The sequence below is a fragment of the Syngnathus typhle genome, linkage group LG2, assembly GCF_033458585.1.
Source record: "Syngnathus typhle isolate RoL2023-S1 ecotype Sweden linkage group LG2, RoL_Styp_1.0, whole genome shotgun sequence".
NCBI lineage: Eukaryota > Metazoa > Chordata > Actinopteri > Syngnathiformes > Syngnathidae > Syngnathus > Syngnathus typhle.
This window is the reverse complement of record NC_083739.1, coordinates 7,779,500-7,804,984: the sequence shown is the minus strand read 5'-3', so window position 1 is coordinate 7,804,984 and position 25,485 is coordinate 7,779,500. Positions and strand designations below refer to the sequence as shown.

The following is a 25,485-nucleotide window of genomic DNA, read 5'->3' as shown; positions in this document are numbered from 1 at the left end:
GAAAATATCATTCTGCGTTTCTCTTCCTGCGTTTATCCGGAGCAGTGTTGCGCAGCTTTGACGCTCGCCAAGCCCCCCGTCATATTCGAGGACATGGGACCGTGAAAGTATGGCGGATGCCGAGGAGTCGTAAGTCTCATTGGATGAAAAAGCTATTTAATCGGCGTTAAGCATCTAGTAGTTTGACCCTAACGCGGCATGATTCACATCTATTCCCATTTTTTTCTTCCAGGGAGAAGAAAAGAAGGCGAATAGAAGACCTGACAGACAAGTTAGTGACGAATGCTAATGAAAGGTCTCTCTCTTTCTGCCCGGCAAAAGGGTTGCGAGGCCAGAAGACGTGAAAATTCAGATATTTTAGTCAGACCTTGACTCAATAAACCTGCCTGGCCGTAAATGTTGAACTCCTCTAAATGGAAATGTGTTCTTAACGTGTCTTTGTTTTGATGAACGATTCAGCAACAAAACCTGTGTTGTACCTTCTGCCCACATTTCTTTGCATCATGTGCTTGGTATTAGCAAATTTACTAATGTTTTCATTCATAAACCTCGCACTAATATTGACAAATTTGTTTTGGTACGATTGTGGCTTCCTGGAAAAACTGTGGCAGTTGCTTTAAAAGCAAAGCTAAATAAACTGGTGGATAGATCTTTGTGATATGATGTAGATGAAGACTGTTGGTTTTCAAATGAATAGAGTGTTGCCTTTTGTATTGCCGCTGGCTGTTGTCATGGAGTTTTTGTCTACTCGTGCGACTGAGTGTTTGCTGTGTTTTTTAGAATGGCTGTAGATGGTGGTGCCTGCGACTGGGACGGCCGGTGGAATCACGTTAGGAAGTTCCTGGAGAGACCCGGTCCGTTCACACATCCTGATTTTGAGCCAAGCACAGAGGTGAGCGAGGACATTTGAATGACCACGATGACCTCATAATGTTCCTGCCTTGATGTGCGTGTCACCTCAGTCTCTACAGTTTCTATTGGAGACATGCAAGATTTTGGTGATCGGTGCCGGTGGGCTTGGCTGCGAACTGCTGAAAGATTTGGTAGGAAATTGAGTCAAAGCAATGAGAGCGGCCTTATCGTTGTTCTAAGAAGCTTGTGTTGTTGCAGGCCCTATCTGGGTTCCGTCTCATTCATGTGGTTGACATGGACACGATTGACTTGTCCAACCTCAATCGGCAGTTTCTTTTCAGGTAAATTTCTTTTGTTGTTTTTTTTTTTCTCCCTCACTGTTAATCTCGGCCGATTTTGTTCGAACTTGTTTCATCAGGCCTAAAGATGTCGGCCGACCAAAAGCAGAAGTGGCCGCTGACTTCATTAACAGTCGCATCCCTGGGTGTAAAGTTGTACCGTATCCTATCTGGAACAGTCTCAAGAGTCTCCAATGAACCTTGACCTCATCACACTTGCAAGAACATGCTTTTAATTCCTTATCAGATTCACGTTCAGACACTTCAAAAAAATCCAGGACTTTGACGACTCCTTCTACAGGCGTAAGTGTGTTTTTCCTCTTTCAGATGTCAACTTCAGCAGAGTGAGTCACCTCTCCCAAACTTGAACTTGTCTCCCTGCAGAGTTCCACATCATCGTGTGTGGGCTGGACTCCATCATCGCCAGGCGATGGATGAACGGCATGCTGGTGGGAAGCCGCTGTCCCTTCAACAGATGCTCAAGTTGACTAAAGGGAGATTGAGCTCTCAATGGCACTTTTGCTAAATTTAGATATCCCTCCTGAGCTATGAAGATGGAATACTGGATCCCAGCTCCATCATCCCCCTCATTGACGGAGGCACGGAAGGCTTCAAAGGAAACGCTCGTGTCATTTTACCCGGCATGACGGCTTGCATCGAATGCACTCTTGAGCTCTACCCACCCCAGGTCACCTGTTGCTCTTTTTTTCGTCTCTACATTTTTAAATGCACGCAAGCAAGACTTGTTCAATGGCATCCCAGTTGACTCTAACCTTGTCAACCTTGACAATGCTCAGGTTCACTTCCCCATGTGCACCATCGCGTCCATGCCGAGGCTCCCCGAGCATTGCATTGAATACCCCAGAATGTTTCAGTGGCCCAAAGAAAAGCCGTTTGGAGGTATGGAAGTCATGTGTTCCTTTCCGTGTTGTTGAAGATTCAGCGTCACCTTCTTGTTTTCCAGAAACAAGTTTGGATGGCGATAACCCCGAGCACATCCAGTGGATATTTGAGCGGGCGCTAGAGCGAGCCGCTCAGTTCAACATCACCGGAGTCACGTACAGACTCACTCAAGGTCAAATCCGGTTTTGCTTTCGCACGACAGCACTTGCGTTTTTAATAATGAATGAATCCTGTCTTGCAGGAGTTGTAAAGCGGATCATTCCTGCCGTGGCGTCGACGAATGCCGTTATCGCTGGTATGGAAAGTATTCGGCGTTTTGCCTTGATTTGAGAAAAATATATTATTATTCCTCAGTTGGTCTCAGTTTTGCAGAGATACGATTCAGTTCCTGCTCTATTTTATTTGACATTTATCTTGTGCTTCAATAAATTGACTGAAATAACAGCTTTCAAATATTGTTGGTGTTACACTGTCAAGTGTCCAAAGAGTTATTAAGTCATTCTTCATGATGCTGTCCCTCTTGTGCTTATGTTTTTGCAGCCGCCTGTGCAAGTGAAGTTTTCAAAATTGCCACCAGGTTGGTACCGCAAGCTCATCGATAATCATTCTGCTAAATGTATGGCTTTGTCAAACGCACATCACATTCCTTCCTTGTTGCAGTGCTTATATTCCTTTAAGTAATTACCTGGTCTTTAACGACGTGGACGGACTCTACACTTACAGTTTTGAAGCTGAGCGAAAGGTTTGTTGCTCAGATCTTCACCCCCCCCCCCAATAATTTTTCCCAGGCGAATTATAACTCTGTCTTGTACTGTGTGTGTGTTTGTTTTTGATGGACAGGACAACTGTTCAGCTTGCAGCCAGGTGCCACAAGACCTCCAGTTCCCGCCTTCTGCAAAACTACAGGAGGTCTTGGAGTACCTGACAGAGAATGCTTCCCTGTGAGTGACATTCAACCACATTTCCATCAAATGAGAAATAGCAGTTTGTATATTTTATACCCGCCGCAAGGACGGCAAATGAAAATGACAAAATGTTACTTTCCAGACAAATGAAATCTCCAGCTATCACTACAACTCTGGAAGGCAAAAATAAGACTCTGTACCTGCAGGTAATAGAAGCACATAGTTTAGCATGCTACTTGCCCATCTACTTGTATTTCATTTAAAACTTGAAAAAAAATGAACTAATTTACTTTTCATTGCAGTCTGTTAAATCAATTGAAGAACGAACAAGGCCAAACCTCTGCAAAACCTTGAAAGGTAATCTTTCGTCCTTATGCCGTTGACATCTATACACAGGGTGCCTTAATATGTGTTTATGTATTGATTTTTAAATTTGTCTCGTCACGCAGAGCTGGGCTTGTCGGACGGACAGGAATTAGCCGTGGCGGACGTCACCACACCTCAGACGGTCCTCTTCAAACTCAATTTCACTGCCTGAAAACCGCTTGGAACACAAAGCACTGACCTTTGGCTTTTTCAATCACAATGTTACTGTAGCGCATCTGATTATAAGTGTAAATAGGAAAAGTCAATTCTCATTAGTCAGATAACATTAATAATATTGTTTACTTGTGCGTGGGTGCCCATTGTAGAGTTCCTCCTGTCTATCTAATGAGAATGACCATGTATTGTAATGCAGATTTATTTCTGACTCAATTGATAATCTGTGGTTTAGGTTTCATTCAATTTATTCAAATTGCATCAGGTCAGCTTCATATTTTACCTTCTAAAATTATGTAGAATTGATGCTGAAAATCATTTAAAAAAAAAAAGAGTACTTTTGACGCATGCTTCCCTCAATAGTTTACAATTTGTACACTCCATAGCAACTATAATTTAAAATTCCAATACCACACCACTGTATTGTCAGAGATATCGACTTAAATTAAACATGAAATAATGGAAACAATGTTGCACTTTGTCTTACCAGTAGTAGGTCATATGAAGATTTCACCTTTTGTTTTGGAATAACGCTTGACCTGCAGTGACATAAAAACTGGATAGTTAAAGCTCTTGGGAGATGTTCAAATCATTGCTTTTGCTGCCATCTTGTGTTCATGTTGAGTAACTACAACCTCCAATTTCTATTATTCATTAACCCGACTATGCACATAGGTCAAAACTATGACGAAGCTACGCTAAGAAATATTAGTCTTGATTACAGTAACAATATGTATGAAAGCAATTTTAGGCTAAACTATTTTCTTATCTTTTAAAATAATCTTATAAAAGCAGTCGTGACAACTGCGTGCCTCGGGCTGCTGCGTCAACTAGCTCGATCCGCAAAATCCATAACTCCTAAACATGTTAAATAGACCCAGTAGACCGAGGACGCAGCCCACTTCTTCAAAATCTGTAAAGTACACCCTGAAATTAATTCCATCGCTTCACTTTTTTCCCCACCGTTCGGTGTAGCGACACCTGATGGGCAATTCGAGTGGTGCAACATAGCCTCCCCACAAATTTTCCCCACTATGTAATGTCAAGGCACAAAGCCAATAACCTAAACAAATGAAGAAAAAAAAGAGACGCCATGACGTGATTAAACTGGCTAAGCAACTTATTGGGGACTGCACACTGCGTTACTGTGGCAAAACAGACAAGGAAGAGGATCTGTACAGACTGGTACAGCAATCCACATAGATTAAATGTCATTTACCGGTTAGGCGTCAGCAAGCCAGCGATATGAATTCTTACCCTTTTGCAAGCGAGTTGACTTGTTCAATTTGTCTGGACATTTTTACCGATCCGGTCACGCTTCTCTGCGGCCACTCTTTCTGCAGAACATGTCTCACGGGTGTTTTGGACAACGAAGAGGAGCACTTGTGTCCGCAATGTCGGAGGTCTGTCTCATCTGTGGAGGAGGTGACAGGCTTGTGTAGCAACTTCGTCTTGCTCAGCCTTGCTGAAAAGGCAAAACAAAAATGCAATATCACCAAAGATGAGGTAAGTTACGTCATGGCTCTTATTAGTGGTCATAAAAATATATGTCAGAGCTCAAATATACGCCACAATTTTTTTTAATCTGTAATTAATTGAGGACTATTGTGTGATAAGATTTATGCCAAACAGGCCTAGCCACTTTCGGAGCTTGCTTCTTTTTTTCCCCATCTCCGCGTGGCTACGTCACAGGAGGGAGGGAGGGAGGCAAGCATTGGAATTGTTTTGTTTTGTTGTCTTATTTTGTTACGTTCTGTTGTCATCTAGTATCTGAAAATGCGATAGATTGCCATCACTAGTCCCTTCAATCTATTCTTTCTCCATCCATGAACATTTCCTTTTAAGGAATGAAGACAAACACAGCAGTGACAGCGTTGACATATTAAACAGACAAGTGGATGTATTCTAACAAAAAAACATCAGCCACATCGTGGATAGAATTGTTCTACGTTTCTCATCGCTGTAATAATCAAATAACCCAAACATATTTTTTTGACAGGTTGCTGAAATGTGCCCGAAGCATGATGAGAAGCTGAAACTGTACTGTGTGACCGACGGGCAGCTGATTTGCGTCATATGTCGAGATGGAGAATGGCATAAAGGACACACATTCAAACCCATCGAAGAAGCAGCGGCGTTGCTGAAGAACGACCTGGTGAAGGGATTGGACAGGATTTCTGGACCCGACAAAACTTTGGAGAGCGCGTTCCACACTCAGGGAGAGAAACTAGTTGCAATCAAAAACAGGTCTTGTCAACTGCTGAGCCAAATCAGTGCACAGTTTGAGGAGATGCACCAGTTTTTGTGGAAGAGAGAAAATGAGCTGAGCAAAGAAGTGAAACGACAAGAGAACACTGGTAAGGAGCAAATCGTCAAGGCGCTGAACACTATCAACGCAGCGCTGTCCCAGAGTAAAACGTTGCAGGCTAAGGTGGGTTCAGTTCTGGAAATGGCCGACCATAGTAAATTTTTAAAGGGCTGGGCCGAAGTTAACGTTATGCTTCAAAATGCATACCAAGTGAGCGCAAAGGATTTCTCAGTGGAGGAAACCTCTCTATCCCTGGGACCTTATGAGAGTCACCTGAAGTTCTTTATTTGGAAAGAGATGCTTCAAGTGATCAAGCCTCGAGAAGAACAAGTCACCCTCAAAGGGGAGGAGGGGGTCCAGTCCAATCTGTCTGTTGACAGACGCAGTCTGCTCCATAGTTCCCCCATTGAAACTCAAGATCCAGTTGTCCCAAAAAGCCACATTCAAATTCAACATCCAACTATCCGAAAAGGCATCTTAGGTGATCGTTCTTATAGGGTTAAGCGTCCAAAGGCTATTAAATCCGTGGCAGAAAATGCCAGTCTTGCCTCCAGAGTCTTCCCTACTTCTTCGTATCATGGATTGGCCACAAGTGTGAACATATTCACTTCAGGGCAGCATTACTGGGAAATAGAGGTTGGCCATATTGGTGAAACTTCCTTTTGGGAAGTGGGGATACAAGATCACATGATCAAACATCATGGTGGGAAGCTTTCCATCAATTGTCCAGAGGGAGTAACTCCACTAACTCTCCAATGCATACCAAAAAGGATTGGGATCTATCTCGACCTCTCATCCCAGAAGCTCTCTTTCTACAATGCAGCCAACATGACACACATTGGCACAGTCAGCATGAAAAAGTCTCAAGCAACCTCAGTGTCAGCAGTCCTGAAAATAAAATACGACATGCCAAATATCATCCCTTTTACTGTGTGCCGGTATTGAAGCACGCCTGGGTAAAAACAACACCAGGAAACAGAAGAATTAAAAAGGTATTCTGGCTGTTACCACAAGACAGGTGCTCATACCTACCTGCATGATCTCATGTTTTGGACAGGTGTGGTACTGTTGGCTGCCCTGGCCATGTGCATGTTTGTTATGTTACTCACTCAATTTACTTAACCGATTGATTACTTTAAAAGTAATTTGGATGAAGTTAAAGTTGGATTACATGGTAATGTAACTCAATTTACTTCACTGATTGATTACTTAACTTTAAAAGTTGGATTACATGTTAATTTAATAAAAAAAAAACTTGATTGCTTTTGGTAAACAAACATTTGTTTTTGTTTTTTTAAGCCAGTCTGTTTTGGCTTTGTATATTTTATATATTTTTAACGTTTATAATGTATGTTACTTATAATTATTAATTTGGGGACCTTGAATGTGCATCAATCCATGGTTTTTATTTTAATTTGACAAATTTGTAGCTAGATAACATGTTATCAACCGCAAAGTACCTTTAATAATTTTAGTGAACACAAAAACTAAACTGATTGTATTTCCGGCTTGAAAACAATCTCTAATTCCACCATTATAAATCACACGGTCGAGACATGACACGGCGTATATGTAATGTCACTCACACAGATAAGAACTTCAATTGTAAAGTTTGTATTTTTTCATCAGGTTTTCCTCATTTTCTTTTCTATCCATTGATTGTTAATAAATGTTAATGAAAAATGAACCATCCTTGTTTTACCCTCCCTTTAAGTGCTACAAACCAATTGGGACTTGTTAAAATAACTGTAACCTCAATTGACTGTAATTACTATACAAATCGAGGGGTAATAGATGAAATAATTTTTTCCCAGATCATAGTTCACAATCAAATAAAAACATAACACATTTAAATCGATATAATTGACTTATGTTTTTAATTTCTCAACAAAAACCCTGAACGTCCTGCTATGATGATCCCGCAACTTGGATCTACCACAAACATGTTGCCAGATTGATAGTTTTAGTCTGTGGCAGGCTTAAAATGCCAATAAAACAAGTAAAAATCACTTTCAACAACTTGAAACACTCTCACCTTGCTCACAAGAAGACACTTGGCACTTGTTTGGTTCAAAGTGTTTCCTTGGCTTGCTCAGTCTATGGCAGGCTCACAATAACAGTAAAACAAGTAAACATCGCTTTCATTTGTTTTTCAAAAATTTGAAACACTCTCACCTTGCTCACAAGAAGACACTTGGCAGTTGTTTGGTTCAAAGTGTTTTCCTTGGCTTATAAGAGCAAACGTTAAAATAAAGTGACTGCTGCAGATTGAAAACAAGGCAGCGATTTTACGTGTGAAAAAACCAACAAGTATGCAAAATAAATACATTAATCTCTACAGTTTGTACAGCAGTGGTTCGCATCATGTGCGTTCATTTGGCATTCGTCCTGGACACTCTCCAATGTCGTAGGGTGCGGCTCACAGAGCTGTCTCAAAGATGACCAAACTCTTATCTGCTATGTGCACCTCCCCGTCGCTGAGGTTGGGTCGGCTTCTGCCATCATAAGCCTGAAACATATGCACGCCGCATTAGTTGCAGTTTTCCTTCTGTTTCATGTGGCTCGGAGCCAGTGAAGCCAAGCTGGTGGGGCTTCCAAAAATGTGCCAACACTCTACGCAGACTTGCCTCTTTAGCTGCCTGTAGCAGGGCCGCAGCCTCCTGCTTGCCGGTCTGCTGCACCATTTTACCAAATATAGAAGAGGGGTCTAGAAGAAGAGTGTAAGGCTCGTCGTACGCGTGGATTCTCCCTGCATCCAGAACCTGGAGCCGTCTACATTAGTAAGTTTTGCCGAATGGGGCTTCATGTGAGAAATATGCATTGACTGAAAGAGGCAAGCACCAGAATGCGATCGCTGTCTATGATGGTGTTGAGGCGGTGAGCGATGGTGAGCACGGTGCATTCCTGGAACTTCTCTCTGATAGTTCTCTGGATCAGTCCATCTGTCCTGAAAACACGTGTGCAAAGGCCGTGATGCAGGCGAAATACATTTTCACTCTGTCTTATCACTGTTAAAAATGGACTACCTGGGGTCCACGTTGGCAGTGGCCTCATCAATAATGAGGATGCGGTTCTTCCTCAGAATGGCTCTGGCTAGACACACCAGCTGCCTCTGGCCCACGCTGAAGTTGGAGCCAGACTCAGCCAGAACAGTTTCCAGTTTCCCAGGAAGCTCTTCCACCACACCCTTCAGCTGGACCTGAAGAGCACACAGAGGCAACGTGGAATTCCTAACATGTACGAGCCCATATGTTTTATGCCAATGGGATTATTATCAAAATGTGCTCATGGGACACGATTAGCTGCATGATTGTGTTTGCTTGAATGCATGCCACCTCTTGCAGTGCATTCCACAGTTCCTCATCTGAATGCTGGTTGAAAGGGTCCAGGTTCTTTCTCATGGTACCCGTGAACAGCACCGGGTCCTGGAAGAGGAATCGAGAGTAAGAAAAAGAAAACAGACAAAAATGTTACATTTTGAAAATCTACAAGTTCTTGACGCAATACAAAATATACAAAATGGGCATGTTACTTCACTGAGAGATACCACAAAGGTTCAAACTCGGACATTTTTTTAATCTTGCACACAAGAACTACAACAAATTTTAAAAGGAAACGAAAACTATAGTAAAATCCGCACAAGTGAATAATATCCCAACTGATCAAATCTTAAAAAGTCGTCTTTTTTTTTTTTTTCTCTTTAGCTAGTTGCGTATACGGAACCCAGAGTTGCTGGTATTCATTATCATCATTTGTTTGCATGTGTGCAAGTGCATGTTTTCAATTGCCAATTGCAGGAGCACAAACAACCATTCGCACCCACACCTACAGAAAATTTGGAGCAGTCAATCGGCCAACCATGCGTGTCTTTGGAATGTGGGACAAAAGCAGAAAGAAATGATGGAAACAAATGCGGATTATGCAATGGGGTAAATGGTAATACTAAATTTAATAAAAACTAAACTGAAACAAAGCTACCAAACCAGCTCTGACATCAAAAGTAAATTTGAACAAAAGTACTCAAAATGAAATAGATGTGATGTGTTTAGGTCAGCAGCCATCTACCTGAGGAATGATGGACATCCTCTGACGCAAGTCATGGAGGCCCAGCTCAGAAGTCAAAATGCCGTCGACGAAGATGTTTCCTTGGGGTTCAGCCAGGCGAAACAGGGCTGACACAAGAGAGCTTTTCCCAGCACCTGTCCGACCCACGATGCCCACCTGACCATGACAATCACATCAGCTTTTCCAGCCATCAATGACATTATATTGTAACCCTTCTGACAATAACATTTCTGACCTTCTCTTTGGGTTGGAACGTCACTTTCAAGTTGTCTAAAACTTTGGGCCCATCAGCACTGTAGGAAAAGTTGACCCCGTCAAAGGTCACCCGACCCTTGCTGGGCCAATTAGGCGGAGGTCGCTTTTTGGTTTCCCAGGGAGCTTCGCTCTCCAGTTCAGTGTATTCCACCACCCTCTCCACTGATGTCATCTGTTAATTGGTTCACCACATATTTATTTCTATACCAGCTCACTGAACCATAATTTACTCAAACACTTGGAAAAAGTCTTATTTTGCCTCATACCATGTTCTCCACCTCAGCGCTCTGACGAACCCCCCACTGGAACATACCCATCAGGGTGATCGAGTAGCTCAAAGCCAAACCCACAGAGCCGGCGTCCAGTTCTGACAGGAGAAACACATTTCACAAACCCTTTCGTCTCATACAATACTTATTCAGTATTAGGGTAGAGGACTTCCTTACGGTCTCGGAGCAGCAGGCAGCCAAATGTGGTGACTGTCACAAAAATGGAGCACATGGCATCGAGGCGTATGGCAAACCAGCGAGATGTGGTCAGGAAAAGGAACCACGCCGCTGTTTCAGGTTAGAATGAACATTGTTAGTTTCATCAACAAATACTGTCTCTTTCCTCGATACAACCTGTGTGCATGTCCTGATGGGCATCAAAAGCCTTTTGGAAGCGGCCCTCTGCTCTGAAGGCCCGAATAGTCCACAGGCCATGCAGGGAGGAAGACAGGTGCGAGAAAACTGGGCTCCGAGCTGTGGGACCGGAAGGGAGGGCTCATAAGAATTATTCAGACACACGAGCGTGCGCTGTTTTAAACCACTCACTTGTGGACTCGAGACGTTTGATGTCTCTGGAGGTCTCCAGGAAGTAACGCCGGAGGAAGAGGAAGACAATGAGTAGGGGGACCACAGGAAGAAGAATCCAAGGGATCACACCCACCGCCACTGCAACCACCCCGACTATTTGCAAAAAAACCTGAGTACGAAAAAATAGCGCTGGAATCAATGCAAATGATGCTGTTGATGTTGACATCACATAGTTTAGATTCAGACTGATTTCATACCTGAATGAAGTCAACAAAGGTCCATGGCATGGTGGAATCCAGCTGGCCAACATCTTTCGAAAACCGGTTTAAAACTCGGCCTGAGGTCAAACACACACAAAAGGCAGTAGAGTTCAATATATACATAATACTGCACAGCATTTCCCTAACCCCCCAAAAAACATACATGGAAATTTAAATCTACTTTCTTTGTGGGTTATATAAATGTGCTCAATGATGCAAAACATTTATGTGAGATATGTTTAAATAAAATCCCTCAGAAATCAGGTTTGGGAGCAAAGAGTGCTTCAGTCAAAAGGTCTCATACACCCACAAACAAGATGTTGTTTTATTCCTAGGCAGTTGCTTACCAATGGGGTTGATGTCAAAGAAGCGCACGGGAGTGCGAAGGATGGCGGAAAACATTTTGTCATGCAGGGCCTGTGTAGATCTCACCAGCACGTTGAACATCAGCAAAGTCCTCACAAAGCCAAAAATGATGGTAGCTGCTGTTAAACCTATGAAATAGCAGCAGAGGCGCGCAGTTTCACTTTTGGAACATGTGCAAAAAGCTGATTCAGTGTAAATGTGACCTCCATAAATGCCCAAGTAGAATCCAAGGTCCAGCTCTTTGTTAACTTTGGTGACATTGTGCTCCATGGTGCTGTTGGTGTCCAGTTTTCTTTGCTCCTCAGCCCTGATAACATCAGTCACATGTAAACAAACCAGGGCTGCTGCTTTGCGAACTTGCTCACTCTCGCCTTGACATCGACTAAGATGGTCAAGATACAAGTATGCATTGACCTAATGAACATGTGAACGCGAATGACAAAAAGTTAGTGTTATTAATTGCTGAAAGTTGACCTTTCACAATGTTGACATAAAAAAATACTTCTTAGAAGTGTGTGGTCCTTCTACTTACCAGTAAGCCAGCCACCAGTCCTGCACAATGTACGCCACCTGCAAAATCCAGTCTTAGTATTTCACTGCTTGTCACACCTGTCACATATCTGATCATAGTGAACTATTTTTTTTGAGCGTCAAAATCCCAGGATCTGTTTATATAATAATTTTCTGCACTCCTTAACCTTTTCAGTGTCACAAACAGGGCTTGACATGAACTTGTTTGCTCACCGGGCACTGTGGGAAGTGGTTTCTTAATTAACAGTCAGTCGCTCAGCATTAGCACCAGCTCCAACATTGTTATTGAATTATATAATTTAGTATATATATATTTTTTTGGTTTTGCCATGACAGCTTGGATTTCTCCTTGACAATGTCATTGATCTCAACAAACTAACGCCATAACGAAATGCGTCTGCATCAGTGTAGTGCAGTGCTTCTCAAATAGTGGTGCTATACCTGGGGGGGCGCGTGTGACCCTGGGGAACAGGCTTTTTTTTGGCAGTACTAGAATAAAGTGTAATTGCGCATCTACTACAGCATGGGGCAGTGGCGCTCTCATTGTTACTTCTGTCACGTTTGCAACAGTGCAACATTTTACGACTTACAAGACAAGTTAGGATAGTCACGGTGTAGTGTTGAAAAACAGAGCAAGTTTAGAGTAAATATTTGCAAACAGTTACTCCAAGAGCCTCAGTTCTTCACATTATCTTTGGTCTGGTAGATTCCTGAGGTGCTGTTGCTGTGCCAGTCTTAGCCTCCTAACTTTTAAAACTGTTTTAACTTGGCTTTCTAGTCCTTTGTTGCTACTTGAATGTGCTGTGCCATTGCTTTTGCCTTTTGATTGCAGCTACTTTGAACTTTCATTTCTGTTCCAGCGCTTCAATGTTGATTTTGGCTTCCTGAAACAGTGCTGCTGCTTTATTTTCCAACGATGCTGCTTTAGGTTCCTGTTCTATTGTTGCTGCTTTAGCTGTTTGAAGCCTTCTGTTGCTGCTTTCAGCCCAGTTTCATGTTCAAGTGCTGCAGCTTTAACTTCCCGTTCCACTTCTGCTGCTTTAGCTGATTGAAGCCAACCTTCCCAGTGTATTGTTGCTGCTTTAAACCTTAGTTTAATGCTCAAGTGCTGCAACTTTAAAAAAAAGAAAAAAAAAAAGGCTTCTTTTACTTTTACGTGTGACTTGATTGGTAATAATCAATTAGATTAGCTTGTCATACTGCATTGTGAAACTTAGTAAGGGGTCAACAAGAAACAGCAACCAAGGTGCACACTGCCACACTATTCCACAACTTTTACAAAATGTGTTAGGGACAAGGAGTGCTTTACAGTTGGAGAGGAATAATACCACACAGGTGACATGAAAATAGTGTGGTGAGCATTTCTAACGAGTTCAAGAAGTGGGAGATGAGGTAGAGTTCTCAAGGGATGAACTGTTGTTTGTCTTTAAGGAAGACAAGCCACGCCCGTTAGCGTGGAACCATTCTCATTAACAAATCCTCTGAGGCACTGGACTGAATCATGCACGCTTCATCGCGTGCATAAGGTAGGAGGGCGTTCTGGAGAAGTTTTATTTCTATAATTGTAGCTTATATTTTGTATATTTACCTACATTGTCGAAGTCATAAGTGACTCGCAGCACTGTACCGAGATAGAAATGAATTCCACGATATTTCTAAAAAATATATTTCCAATCCTGGACCTGCAAGTGTGAGCTGTGGTGGGTTTGCTTACCTGAGCCAAAATGTTCAGGAGCATCACAATGACCACAAACAAAATGCTGGCACCGGCCCGCAGGTACTTCATGTAGATACTGAATCCGATGGATCCCTGTGCGCGACTCTCTTCTGCCACCGTATGCACTGCCTCAGCCTGGGTATGGAAGAAGAGTTACTATATGTTAAAGGAACTCCTAGCTTAACTGAGGGCTTTCAACATTTGAGATGTTTTTTGCACAATCATTATACAAACTTCCAAATGTTCTCCATCCTGGACCGAGTGCACGGAGGAGGTTTGAGACCGCACTGAGTTCTGTGACAAAGTCCGGTTTCGGGAGGTGAGGTCTGACGATGACTGATGGAGTTCCTCCTCCTCCTCCTCCTCCTTCTTCTTCAACAGTGAGGTGAAATCCAGCCCGGATTGCTGTAGCTCAGTGTATGTCCCCTTGGTCACCATGTGGCCCTACGAGAAGTATAAATCAATGCAATTCATTTGTAGCTGTACATGTATGCCAGTCCTGGAAGCATCATCACATGCATGGTGACATGACTTAGCAAACCTCTTTGAGAACCACAATCTGGTCTGCTCCCTTCAGGTACTGTAGTTGGTGAGTGACCAGGATGCGGGGTTTGTTCTTCAGCAGGCCACAGATGCATCTGGGTTGAAAATAAACGATAATAAAATAGTGTAGATATTTACTGGACCTGAGTCTGAATTCTTGTGTCATGCAACAGTGGTTATTTAAGGGGAAGAGTGCATCAGGAAGAGCCATTGTCAGCACGGCAGGACCAGCACCGCACCTCTTCCTGTCTTACTTCAAACACATTCCTATTCCATCTATACCAAAAGGTTTCATTTAGATTTGTGTCCAGTTCTACACAATAACTTGTTTCTCAAAAGGCTGACAGGATATACAGTGCCTGTAGACTTCTTGGAAAACCATTTTTCACCACATTGGGTCAATCAAATTTGTCCACACTGAACAAAATAACAACAAAAAATACTGTCCAAGCAACCACTCACAAGCTGTCTAAGCAACCAATGGGGCTGTACTCTTAACACCGTTTTAGCTTGAGGCAGGCACGGGGAGAACATGCAAACTCCACACAGGGAGGGCCGGAGGTGGAATAGAACCCGCACCCTCCCAACTGTGAGGCGGCCGTGCTAACCAGTTCCCCACTGTGCCGACTTGGAAAAATACATTTTTAAAAGTCCTGTTTGGGTGAAAAAAAAAAGTTAAACCAAAAAAAATAGCCCACTCCAAAGTGGCTAAAAATTTCTTGGGTTCTCTTTTGCAGTATCAAGAAATGCTATTTTCTTTCTCACTGTTCAAAGAGGTGCCTTCCAACTTCAGCGTCCACAGCACTGAGAGGATCATCCAAAAGGTAAATATCAGCATCCTGATAAACAGCTCTGGAGACACAAAACATCCACTGACTAGTTAAACACTGAGGTGTGGCATTACTTTTATTGCCTGTGCATTACCTCGCCAGGTTGACACGAGCCTTCTGCCCCCCACTGAGTGTGGCGCCACGGTCCCCAATCAGTGTCAGGTCTCCATCCGGGAGCAGCTCCAGGTCCTGCACAACAGTCAGAGTGGCATTTACTGTTGCTTATGAATGTTACCTATGCATATGTACACGGAGATGTAATTAGTTACTAATGTTCTATTTTGCCTGGGTTATTACAATTTGGGTACACAATGTCTTTACTCATTCATATTTTTTAAGTAAGCACACAGCGCTCTGTTTAGACAGACATGGATGGTGTCTCAGGAAGGGTGGGTAACTGGGTAGACACGTTTTATGTGTGGTCTTGGTGTTGTGTGACCTTGTATGTTGGACCCTCTCTAGAATGAAAGGGCTCCTTTCAAGGGGACGATCAAAAATTATATAGTTGTCAGAGTTACGAAGATCATGTGCACCTATCTTAGCATGTTAAGAACAAGTACGACTATAACCTGACTTGCTCACCCGCTTTAAAGCACAAGCCTTGAGTACTTTTTCGTACAGGCGCAGATCCATGTCCTTCCCAAACAAGATGTTGCTGCGGATAGTGCCAGGATACACCCATGGCTGTTGTGATGCATAGGTTAGCTGACCTTTGACCTTCAATGCCCCCTTTTCAGCAGGAAGCTCGCCCAAGATTGAGCTCAATAACGAGGACTGGATCGAGAAAGAGGAGAAAAATGAGCGCACATGTAAAGTCACATGTTCTTCTAATCTGGATTTTTTTTTTTACCTTCCCTGCACCCACTGGTCCAATAACAGCCAACAGCTGTTTTCCAGTCAGACTGAGTGTGACATTCTGCAGACATGGTGCATCCAGACTCTATGGAGGTGGCACACATTTGAAGATCTTAAGTCATTTAAACATTATAAGATTTTGTCAGCATTATTTGATCTGATTTCCAAGTTAACAATTGGACATGCAAACTACAACTGCAGTAACAAACATACAAGTTAAATTTGGTCAAGATCAGCATGGGGGGCCGGGGTGACTCGTTAACATGTTAACATGCCTCACACTTCTGAGGTCCCCAAGGACTGCTGAGATAGGCTTGCGCACGCCTGCGACCCACAACCATTCATCTATTATGTTTTCATGATAGTAGAGGGAGTAGAAATGAAATGAAAATAAAATACATATTTCTTTTGGTGCAGTTGTCAAAATTTCAGGCAGTGATTCAAATGTTTTGTTTCATTATTGTTATGGCTGAAGCTTTTTTTTTTTTACATATTTAGTATGTACTAGAAAACAATGGATATGTTGTAAGTTTTCGATAGTACTTCAAATGTATGCAAAAAGGCAAACTTTATTGCTGATGCTGCTCTTATTTTTGACCACGTTAGATTGTTTTGGATGGTGGACGTTGTGTAGTGGCAGTAAAGTAGTGGGTCTTTACAAACCTTATCCCAGTAGCACATAAGGTCCTGGATCTCAACAGCAGAATCTTGCTTCTCGGCAAGCGGCAGAGATGTACTCGTCTTTGTCATCTCATCCAGCAACAAGAACTCCTTGAACAAAATAGACAAGAACATGGGCAAAGTTACGATGATAAATCCTAATGCATTAAGAATACAAAACTGCTTCCAAATGGTTGTCTACGGTTCTGTGACAGAAAATTCAGACGTTCTCATATGATCAACTGAAATTCAAGGATAAAAGCATGTCCTGTCACAAAAATACTATAAAATGCCATAAATGTGGGTCCATAATTCAAACGGCCATAGGATTATACAGCAACGGACCTGGATCCTCTGAATGCTGACACTGCTCTCATAGAGTTTCTCTATGGCGCTGGGAAAGAAGAGCGTGACAGTGAGGCGTACTGCTGTGTACAGTGACACAGTCACAAATACTCGGCTGGCTGAGATTTTGTTCCCCAACAGGACATAGAGGGTGAAGGTGATGAAGACGATGATCTTGCTGGCACAGAAGAAGGAGGCCATGTTGAGGCCACGCAAATACGAACTCATCATGATCTGATGGATCTCCTTCCTACAGAGAATGGAAGGAAGATGATACTGGTGATGATGATGATGATGATGACGAACACAGAAGGAGGAACACAGAAATTAAAAGCCAAATGACCGATAGGGGAGACACAGAAATGAGACTAACGATGAGCATTTGATTAAGTGTACCTGCACAATCAATTTTTTTTGTCCAAGCAACCTCTGTGGAATGGCCTGTCTAAAGCTTTTGGGGTATTAAATTCCAACCATCTGATCCACATCTTTTCTACCATCTATCCTAATGAGGATCGAGGCTAAGCTGATTTAAAAAACGAAAAAGCCAGACACCCTGAAGGCACAATGTCAAGGTGTTTCTAATGATGTCGCTGAGTACACAAATGGATGTGTACAAAAAACAATGTAACTTTTGTTGAGATGAAGATGACGTCATAGTTCTACAATGAAGCATTTTGCACACATCTTACAAAGTCATTTCTGAATGATTTCTGAATTATTCAACAACCTTGGTTGTGACCGAAAAATAAATTTCACCTTCTGACGTCCGACACCAAAGCAGCAAATGGTTTTTCCCAGGCATACATCTTGATGATCCTCATTCCAGACACCACTTCATTCATTATGCGGATCCTGCTGTCAGTAAGAATTGCCGTCTTACTCCTGCAGATGAGGGGAATTAAAGTTACTCAAAAGAGGTCCAGTTAAAGACCATAAAAAGTCAATCCAGAGATTTTGTGAGATCTAAATGACTTATGTTTGAAGACAGTGCAAGGACAATATGAGAGAAAAAATGTCAGTAAAAAACACATACAAAATAACTTAAACATCACATGTACATAAGTATTCCCAGCCTTTGTTCAATACTTTGTTTATGCAAATTTGGCAGTAATTACAGTCTGGAGTCTCTTGTGATGGCATAAGCGTAGCACATGAAAGAATGCAGACAGTATATATATATTTTTTTTTACTCGAGTGCAACTCGTTGACGCGCCATGGAAATGCCTTGCGACAACCCGGTGAGGCTTTAAAAAGGTTATTGCACGTTACGTATTTTGGAATGCAGAACATAAAATTGGATTAAAATAATGAAAATTAAGGTATGATTTAAGCATGCCACCATAAAAGCGCTTTATGGTAATGTTAAAAGTTACAAAGTTGAACAAGTTATTAACATCATCCTTAAAAAAAAGCAGGCATAGTTCGACACCGATGTTGAGTGGAGTCATAAATTGTATAGATTCACAGGCAATATACTTTAGAGTTTATAAGGTTACGCTGTGATTATTGTTTTGTTATGTTTCTTTGCTGGACGAATCCAGATTCTGCACCCATCCAAAGGATTTACTCAAACTACCCTTGACTGTGTTGTTGGCCAATACATTTTCCTTGGTTTGGTTGCAGGAATCAAAAGTCACGAATTGTTGCGACGGTACCTGAACTTCGAAAACAGCCTCCCGAATAGGGTCTGCGTGGGCATTAGGAACATGAGGACCACCATGCCTGCCAGGCAAGATGGCCCAATCTCCTGCCACAAGAGTCCCACCACAACTGCTGCCTGGAGGGGTCCCACCCACAGGAAGTGCAGAAAGATTGTTACCTGGTGCAGAGAAAGGCAGATTAAGATCCTGATCTCATCACAATTTTAAACTAGCTGAAAACATTCAGTCAACTCAATTAACTATAACGTACAAACATTGTATACATATACAGTATCACATTATGACTTCAAATACTTTTGAGTACAATAACTCCTATCACGCAGCATTGGACTTCCACTTAGTTGCTGGTTTACTGGGTAACTTACTTCATCAAACTTGTTGACATCATTGGAAAGCAGGTTCACAATCTGACCTGTGGTGGTCTTTCCCATTGCAGAACAGCTGAGACACAAAGCCTAGTTTTGCAAAACAAATTCCGTTCAGCAAGAAAGTAATATCGCAAATGTAAGCAAAGTAGGACAGTTCAGTTTAGCTTTTATTTGCAATATCGATGTCAACTACACTAAGAGTCAAACGTTTCAGCATATTTTCTGTAACAAAGGACAAAATAGGAGGCCATTCAAAATAGTTTGTTCTCTCTCGTTGGCCACCCTTTAGAACTGCAACATTGTGGTGGAATGTCATCAAAAGTGTGGCAAAATGTCACAACTTTCAATAATATTTACATCTGCGACAGAATTTGGCAACAGTTCATTTGCCACTTCAATGACCATCATGGATGGATGGCTGACCAATCTTCGGTTTTCTTCTCTCAGTAAAAATTTACTAACACACCCACCTTTTTGTAGATCATGCCACACATGGCCACTCTGATTTTCATGCCAACTCGCTGGACGTGGAAGAAGTAGAGGTGGTGCAGCAGATTCAGGCCCATGGTGCAGATAGTCAGCCCAGCTGCATAACCAATGGTCTCATACAGGGCCGCTTTATTGAGTGGGTCATAATCCTCAAAGTAGCGAATCATGTACCCTAGAAGGACTGGCTGGATCACCTTTATCACCTCCTGACATAGAAAATAAAATAAAGATAACCTTCTTGAAGAAATAGTGACTCATTTCCTTTAATGTGTAACATGAACCTCTGATTTGAATCTGTGGTTATAACCTTTCTACACGTTTAGACCTGGGAATGTGTTAGTTGCTTAATACAAATTCCCAAACTAACCTCAACAAGGGTAAACAATCCCAGCACTGAATATATCTTCCAAAAACACCTAATGATGACTCTTGAGAGTTTTGGCTTCCGCAATTCTTTTGTGGCCTCCTGGACTTCATGTTCCCAGTATCTGTAAAGAAAATAGAAGCAGTCTGTCAGGTGATTTAACTGCTTGCCAAGGGTAAAGTAGTCACATGTTCTCATACAGCTCTGATTATTACTAGAGCAAACACAAGGAATGGGATTAAAATAGATAGAAATTTAAAAAAAAATAAACGCCGTGAATCTATAAAAACATGGCTGGGGTGTATTTAACTGCAGTATTTCTCGCAGATTTCATTTGCCGTGGGGGTGGTCTGGAACATAACACCCGCAATGGGAAGGAGGATTACTGTAATGCGACTGGCCCCCATTTACTTTCATTGCTGTTCTATAATAAAACAGAGCACATTACTCGGTGATTGTTGCAGTTTAATTTCTTGTGCTAATTGGTTAGCTGCCATATGCTTGTCACTTGCAAACAAACAAAGACACAGTATTAGCTTTATAGTTATGGTAGAGGTGAGGTATATTTCATTTAGGTGTATGCGTTATGTAACGTTTTGATGGGAAAATGAAGCTTCATGAACCAGTTGTTGTATTCTTTGGCTCCTCTAGATGGCAATGTTGGTTTAAAGTGAGGGTTTTCAGAAATGGCAAGTCGTGGGCTTTCAGCTCTTCGGTGAACAGAGTGCCATCCTCTAGACCTCTAGTCTAAGTAAACACAACAATGGGTTCATGAATCATCTTGAAGCTTCATTTGCCCATCATTAGTTTACACAACACACACATTCTGTTCTACACCTCTGATGGCTTTCTACATCCCGTTCAGTTAAATGAATAGTTGTCAATTCCCTTCATACTGTTGCAGCACGGCACCTCATACAAGTATGTCTCAAGTTGTAGACAGTGAGCGCAAAAGCGTGTATCATTCACACTATCAGCTGCTACACAGGCAAGACGCCACACTTAATTCTACATTGGTAATGCAGTTGACTGCCTTGAAATGACTGGGAAATCTCATTTTGCACAGCCCCCAAAACAGATGCAGCTCCCTGTCTTTACTCACATGGTGGGGAATTGGGATCAAAATTATTATGGTACAGGACTGCAATGAGAAGTTATCACCAACACATTTCATGGTTTATTGTTCCAGTTTAAATTGAATTCCACGGTTGCACTGTAACTGAAAAACCAACTTGGATGAAACAAGAAAAAAACATCTAAATCCTTTCAGTAATTCATTAGAATGCATTTTGCTTGCATTGGCCCGAAACCTCCTATGTCAAAATTTATACTATAGGCCCGTAACCACGTTGGTATTTTTTTTTCTTTCAAATTATTGACCAATATAAGGTGTTAGAATTACTTTGAATTTTCATTAAATTCGTATCCAGAATATACAATGTTAATGGCTCAAAAACCATTTTGAAAATGCTTTTCAGTGCTTACGATACGTAAAGAATTAACCACACGTTAAATTGTGAACTGCTCTTGTCGTTATACATCACATTTTGAACTATGTACTTGCACAATCTATAAATCTTTGACCAACTTCACAAGAGACGTGACGCAACATTGGCTTCAACCGTGACATAACAGAGAAATATTATGCACAACGCGACTAGCTGGTGACCAGTTGTACCGAGCGCTGAGATAGGTTCCAGCACGCCTGCGAACCTTGTCAGGATAAGCTTTTTGGAAAATGAATGAACAAACGAACAAATGCATGAATCTTTAAACCCCTTTGTTGGTTAGCATTATTCTCTAATTTGCACCGTGGCCACATTTCATGGAATACATTGTAATCACAAATGAGATGGAATTGCACTGTGTAAAACTTTTCATTACATCATCTGCTCATACTGTTTGTCATGCTGACCGTCATGACAATATATATTATTCACTGGTGAAAGACTGGAAGATGAATGAAAAAAACAATGTGGAATTAGAAATGGCTGCAATAGCCATCTTCTATACTGCTTGCCCCCCACGGGGGTCGCGGGCGTGCTGGAGCCTATCCCAGCCGTCATCGGGCAGTAGGCGGGGGACACCCTGAACTGCTTGCCAACCAATTGCAGGGCACACAGAGACGAACAACCATTCGCACTCACACCCAAGGACAATTTGGAGTACTCAATCTGCCTACCAAGCATGTTTTGGGGATGTGGGAGGAAACCGGAGTGCCGGGAGAAAACTCACGGGGGCTCGGGGAGAACATGCAAACTCCACACCGGGAGGGCCGGAGGTGGAATCGAACCCGCATCCTCCTAACTGTGAGGCGGACCTGCTAACCAGTGCGGCACCGAGCGGCCTAATGGCTGCAATCCTGTTATTATTTTGGACTTGATAGCAACATTTTAATCCTTTAAATTGTTTTACATATTTTGCTGATTGACAGTAAACGCTACCGACCTACCTAGGGCAAGTCTTTGCTAGTCTAACCGAGAGAAGTTTTGAGTCCCTTGATGAGTTCATGTTTGTGAATTACCTAGCCCATGGTTGAAAGCACTGAGACCTTGTCGAGCTATGGAATCCACCAGACAACAGTCAGCCAGATTGTCAGAACAAGAAGCTACACACTGAGACTTGTTTACATACTCGGGATGAGAAATAACAGAGTAGCTTCACGGTCTTCTCGAACTACACAATTTTTTTGTCGTTCGCGACGGTCATGCTGTCAGTCTACCAGATACATATTATTCTGTCACGACAAGCTGTTAAAGTTGTTTGTTAAAGTCATTTTGTTTGTGAATAATGTCAAGAAAAATAAGGAAAGATGACATGTTGGACTTTTTACAGCTGAATATACCCAGTGAAGTGCACTTAAGTAACTTATTGAATATCGTAAAGAAATGTATTACAGTGCTTTCAGATGCAAGTGACTAGTTGTAATATTGAAAGCATTTCATTCAAGAAGTTGCTCAACACTGGTCAAGATCTTATGACAACAATCATTCAAGCACAGTAGTATGGGGAACTGGCCCACCACATGATGTGACAATAAAATCAAAACCACGTGATGTGAAAATGAAATCAAAGGACCCTCATAGAAGACATGGTGCCATTTATGGCTTTTTTGATACTTTTCTCTATTCCATCGAAGCATTTTAAAAAGCAACTATGGTGCTAAAATTCCACTGCTGGAAACATGCAACCCAAACTTGTAAGAATTGTTAAGAACAAAAAGTTAAGTTGTTGTGACTTTTGGATCTAAAGGTTCTATTTACCTTGTATAACCTTTTACTCAGTTATCACACCTCGGAGGCGCCGCCCAAATTGCCCCTAATCATGTCATATATTCTTTTCCAATTTGATTTTGGTTTCAATATAGCATAGTTTGGTTATTGTCATAATAATGCGATTGTTATTTTTATTGTTGAAAATAAATAAATAATTGGAAAAACTTTACATGTATGGTTTGTCTAATGCCACTGAAGATTTTGACTGGTTGAAAGTAAAGAAAATATTAAGAAATGACAACGTTATCACACTTCAAATGCACTGCCCAACTTGGGATAAATTTTCCATTTAAATATTACCTAAATAATATTCCAAGAGGTATTAAGTCAGAATAAGTGTTCTGTGAGCACAACTGGGTGGAAGATAAAATAAGACCGAACTTTATTGATCCCACGACGGAGAAATTTGGGATTGTACCTTTGCAACTGCTGCCCCAGGATCTCTGAGCTGTCCTCCGCCAGCACCGGGTATAAGTCATCTTCCTCAAGCTTGCGTTTGTATCCAGCGCGGAAGAGAGGATTGAGCCACCTGAAAACAAGACATATCAGAAATAGTCATGACACGGTAACTACAGCATGAAACGCCAATTTCATAAATGTTAGAGGTACCAAGTAAGAAAACATGTCAAATCACACACCAGAACTACTTTCAATAAATCCAGTACTGTACTTCATATTTGATCGGGCACCAAACCGATGCCAATTCAACGTGACGTCACGTTTTGGGTAACCAACCTGTGCGAGTGTCGATTACACAAAAGGCTCACGTAAATTAACACGTAAATGTAGAAAAAAAATGGGAGAAAAAATACACTGCTATGAAGTGTATCCTGACTGCTGCGATTTATGTTCCGGGGTGTCTCACCAGAAAATTAACTTGGAGAGGAGATTCGCCGACGCTGCTGGGTTCGTCTTGGCAGCTTTATTGACATTTTCCATCGTACTGGGCCCCAAAACAGTTGCCAAGACTACTTCCTCGCCCTTAGAAATACAGCAAAAGGCGACGTCGACGCATATTACGCTAGGTTAACGGATCGCAACGCGTGTTACGAAAAGAACACAGCTGCAGGGCACTTTCCCGCATCATTACCGTAAAGAAAAGAAAAAAATCGTCTTGGCTCCTCCTACACGCCACCTGATTGGTGGAAAGTGACGGCCAACTATTGGCCCAGTCTGAACCTCTTCTTGCCTTTTCAAAATACATTTATGAGACAATTAAATTCGAATTAGAGATCAACTGATGAGCTACAAATTGCATTGGCAAAGAACTGTGTTAGCTACAAAATTCCTTCGATGAATACATGTTCTGCAAACTCATTTGTAGCTTAAGTTGTTTGTTGTTGATAACAGAAATACAGTCAACAACTTTAGTGTAAATGTTATCTCACGAACAAGGTCATGTCTTTCATTTTTACATGAAGAATTCACTCAATCCGAAACTCAGACACATTCAAATTCCCGTCACGACACAACAGGTTTCATTTTCCTACGGAGAGACCCAAAAAGATTGTAACGCTAGTGATACGTGCAAAACTGCCAATGAGACGAACACACTTTTGGAACAGCCCTCAATCCTGACTGTACTTTCTGCCATCAAGTCTTTGACCTCAAAGTGGAAAAAAAGCAGCTTAATTCCACCAGTCTGAACTTTAGACTTGCTAATCTGCATTTAAAACACACATTAAAAAATGCAAACCTATTCTTTTCTTTATTCCATCTTATTTATTCTAATTTGTATCTTATACAATAATTGATGTTGTGTGGTATACTGTAGGATTGACAGTCTGGCAGTCTGGATAGGCGGGACCGGAGAAATAAGTCAAGGAACTTTCACAACTACTCCCACTGACTTTACAGCATGTGTGTCAGAATTACTCAGCAAAAAATGTGTCAGTCAGAAGGAGAAATCCTAGCAGCATCTAAAAGCTTTTTTCCGTTATTATTTTTGACAAAGAGTAAAATGTCTGAAACCAATTCTCTGTATATTCTAATACACTGTGTGAGTTTGCTGACAGTTAGACATATGCCTATCCTTATGTCGTTGACTTTTATTTCCTGTCATGTGACGTTTAGCCGTGGTAAACCATTATCCCAACAGTGTCAAATCTCATAATAAAAAACTCACGTCAACCTTGAGGCAAGTTACTCTGAGAAAAGCACCGGGGAGGAAAAGTCAGGTGGGGATTATTCAAACTTGTTTAACACAAAAAGGTCAAAATCATCGCTCCACAACCCTGTAGGGTCGATTCTCTTTT

General features: G+C 41.8%; 3 protein-coding genes and 1 long non-coding RNA gene across 11 annotated transcripts; 3 read left to right on the top strand and 1 right to left on the bottom strand.

The window, feature by feature from the left end:
- Positions 1-45: 45 nt before the first annotated feature.
- uba3 (ubiquitin-like modifier activating enzyme 3) lies at positions 46-4,007 on the top strand. 2 transcript variants are annotated; one of them, XM_061271695.1, is made up of 18 exons: positions 46-129; positions 233-271; positions 781-892; positions 963-1,043; positions 1,111-1,193; positions 1,271-1,351; positions 1,450-1,493; positions 1,575-1,639; positions 1,723-1,878; positions 1,988-2,090; positions 2,155-2,265; positions 2,335-2,388; positions 2,634-2,670; positions 2,754-2,835; positions 2,934-3,034; positions 3,141-3,204; positions 3,301-3,355; positions 3,448-4,007. In XM_061271695.1, exons 1-18 carry the CDS (start codon positions 110-112, stop codon positions 3,534-3,536), a joined length of 1,377 nt encoding a protein of 458 aa, XP_061127679.1. In that variant the 5' UTR covers positions 46-109; the 3' UTR covers positions 3,537-4,007. The 2 variants fall into 2 exon arrangements, with proteins under 2 accessions (XP_061127679.1, XP_061127670.1); XM_061271686.1 differs by having other exon boundaries at positions 54-129; positions 233-295.
- abcc4 (ATP binding cassette subfamily C member 4 (PEL blood group)) lies at positions 1,267-24,338 on the bottom strand. 7 transcript variants are annotated; one of them, XR_009712784.1, is made up of 35 exons: positions 24,096-24,338; positions 23,649-23,759; positions 19,959-20,079; positions 19,573-19,797; positions 19,100-19,189; positions 18,729-18,892; positions 17,830-17,955; positions 17,071-17,320; positions 16,729-16,836; positions 16,061-16,150; positions 15,793-15,984; positions 15,305-15,399; positions 15,146-15,232; positions 14,379-14,475; positions 14,072-14,281; positions 13,835-13,972; positions 12,122-12,159; positions 11,793-11,896; positions 11,571-11,717; positions 11,221-11,300; positions 10,982-11,132; positions 10,790-10,909; positions 10,613-10,723; positions 10,433-10,533; positions 10,147-10,338; positions 9,912-10,067; positions 9,182-9,271; positions 8,873-9,045; positions 8,688-8,793; positions 8,474-8,608; positions 8,022-8,355; positions 7,882-7,943; positions 4,796-5,003; positions 4,026-4,077; positions 1,267-1,656 (listed from the first exon to the last, which is right to left on the bottom strand). XR_009712784.1 is itself a non-coding variant. In XM_061271655.1 (31 exons), the coding sequence occupies exons 1-31, from the start codon at positions 24,167-24,169 to the stop codon at positions 8,266-8,268; spliced, it is 3,972 nt and encodes a 1,323-aa protein (XP_061127639.1). In that variant the 5' UTR covers positions 24,170-24,338; the 3' UTR covers positions 7,695-8,265. The 7 variants fall into 7 exon arrangements, 1 of the variants encoding a protein (XP_061127639.1); XR_009712763.1 differs by having other exon boundaries at positions 7,882-8,355; XR_009712769.1 differs by having other exon boundaries at positions 1,267-1,650; positions 7,882-8,355.
- On the top strand, positions 4,584-7,533 carry LOC133148754 (nuclear factor 7, ovary-like). Its single transcript, XM_061271672.1, has 2 exons — positions 4,584-5,044; positions 5,538-7,533. Exons 1-2 carry the CDS (start codon positions 4,784-4,786, stop codon positions 6,789-6,791), a joined length of 1,515 nt encoding a protein of 504 aa, XP_061127656.1. The 5' UTR covers positions 4,584-4,783; the 3' UTR covers positions 6,792-7,533.
- LOC133148830 (uncharacterized) lies at positions 9,041-11,113 on the top strand. Its single transcript, XR_009712875.1, has 3 exons — positions 9,041-9,289; positions 9,644-9,782; positions 9,896-11,113. It is a non-coding gene; the product is annotated as an uncharacterized LOC133148830 (long non-coding RNA).
- Positions 24,339-25,485: the final 1,147 nt, after the last annotated feature.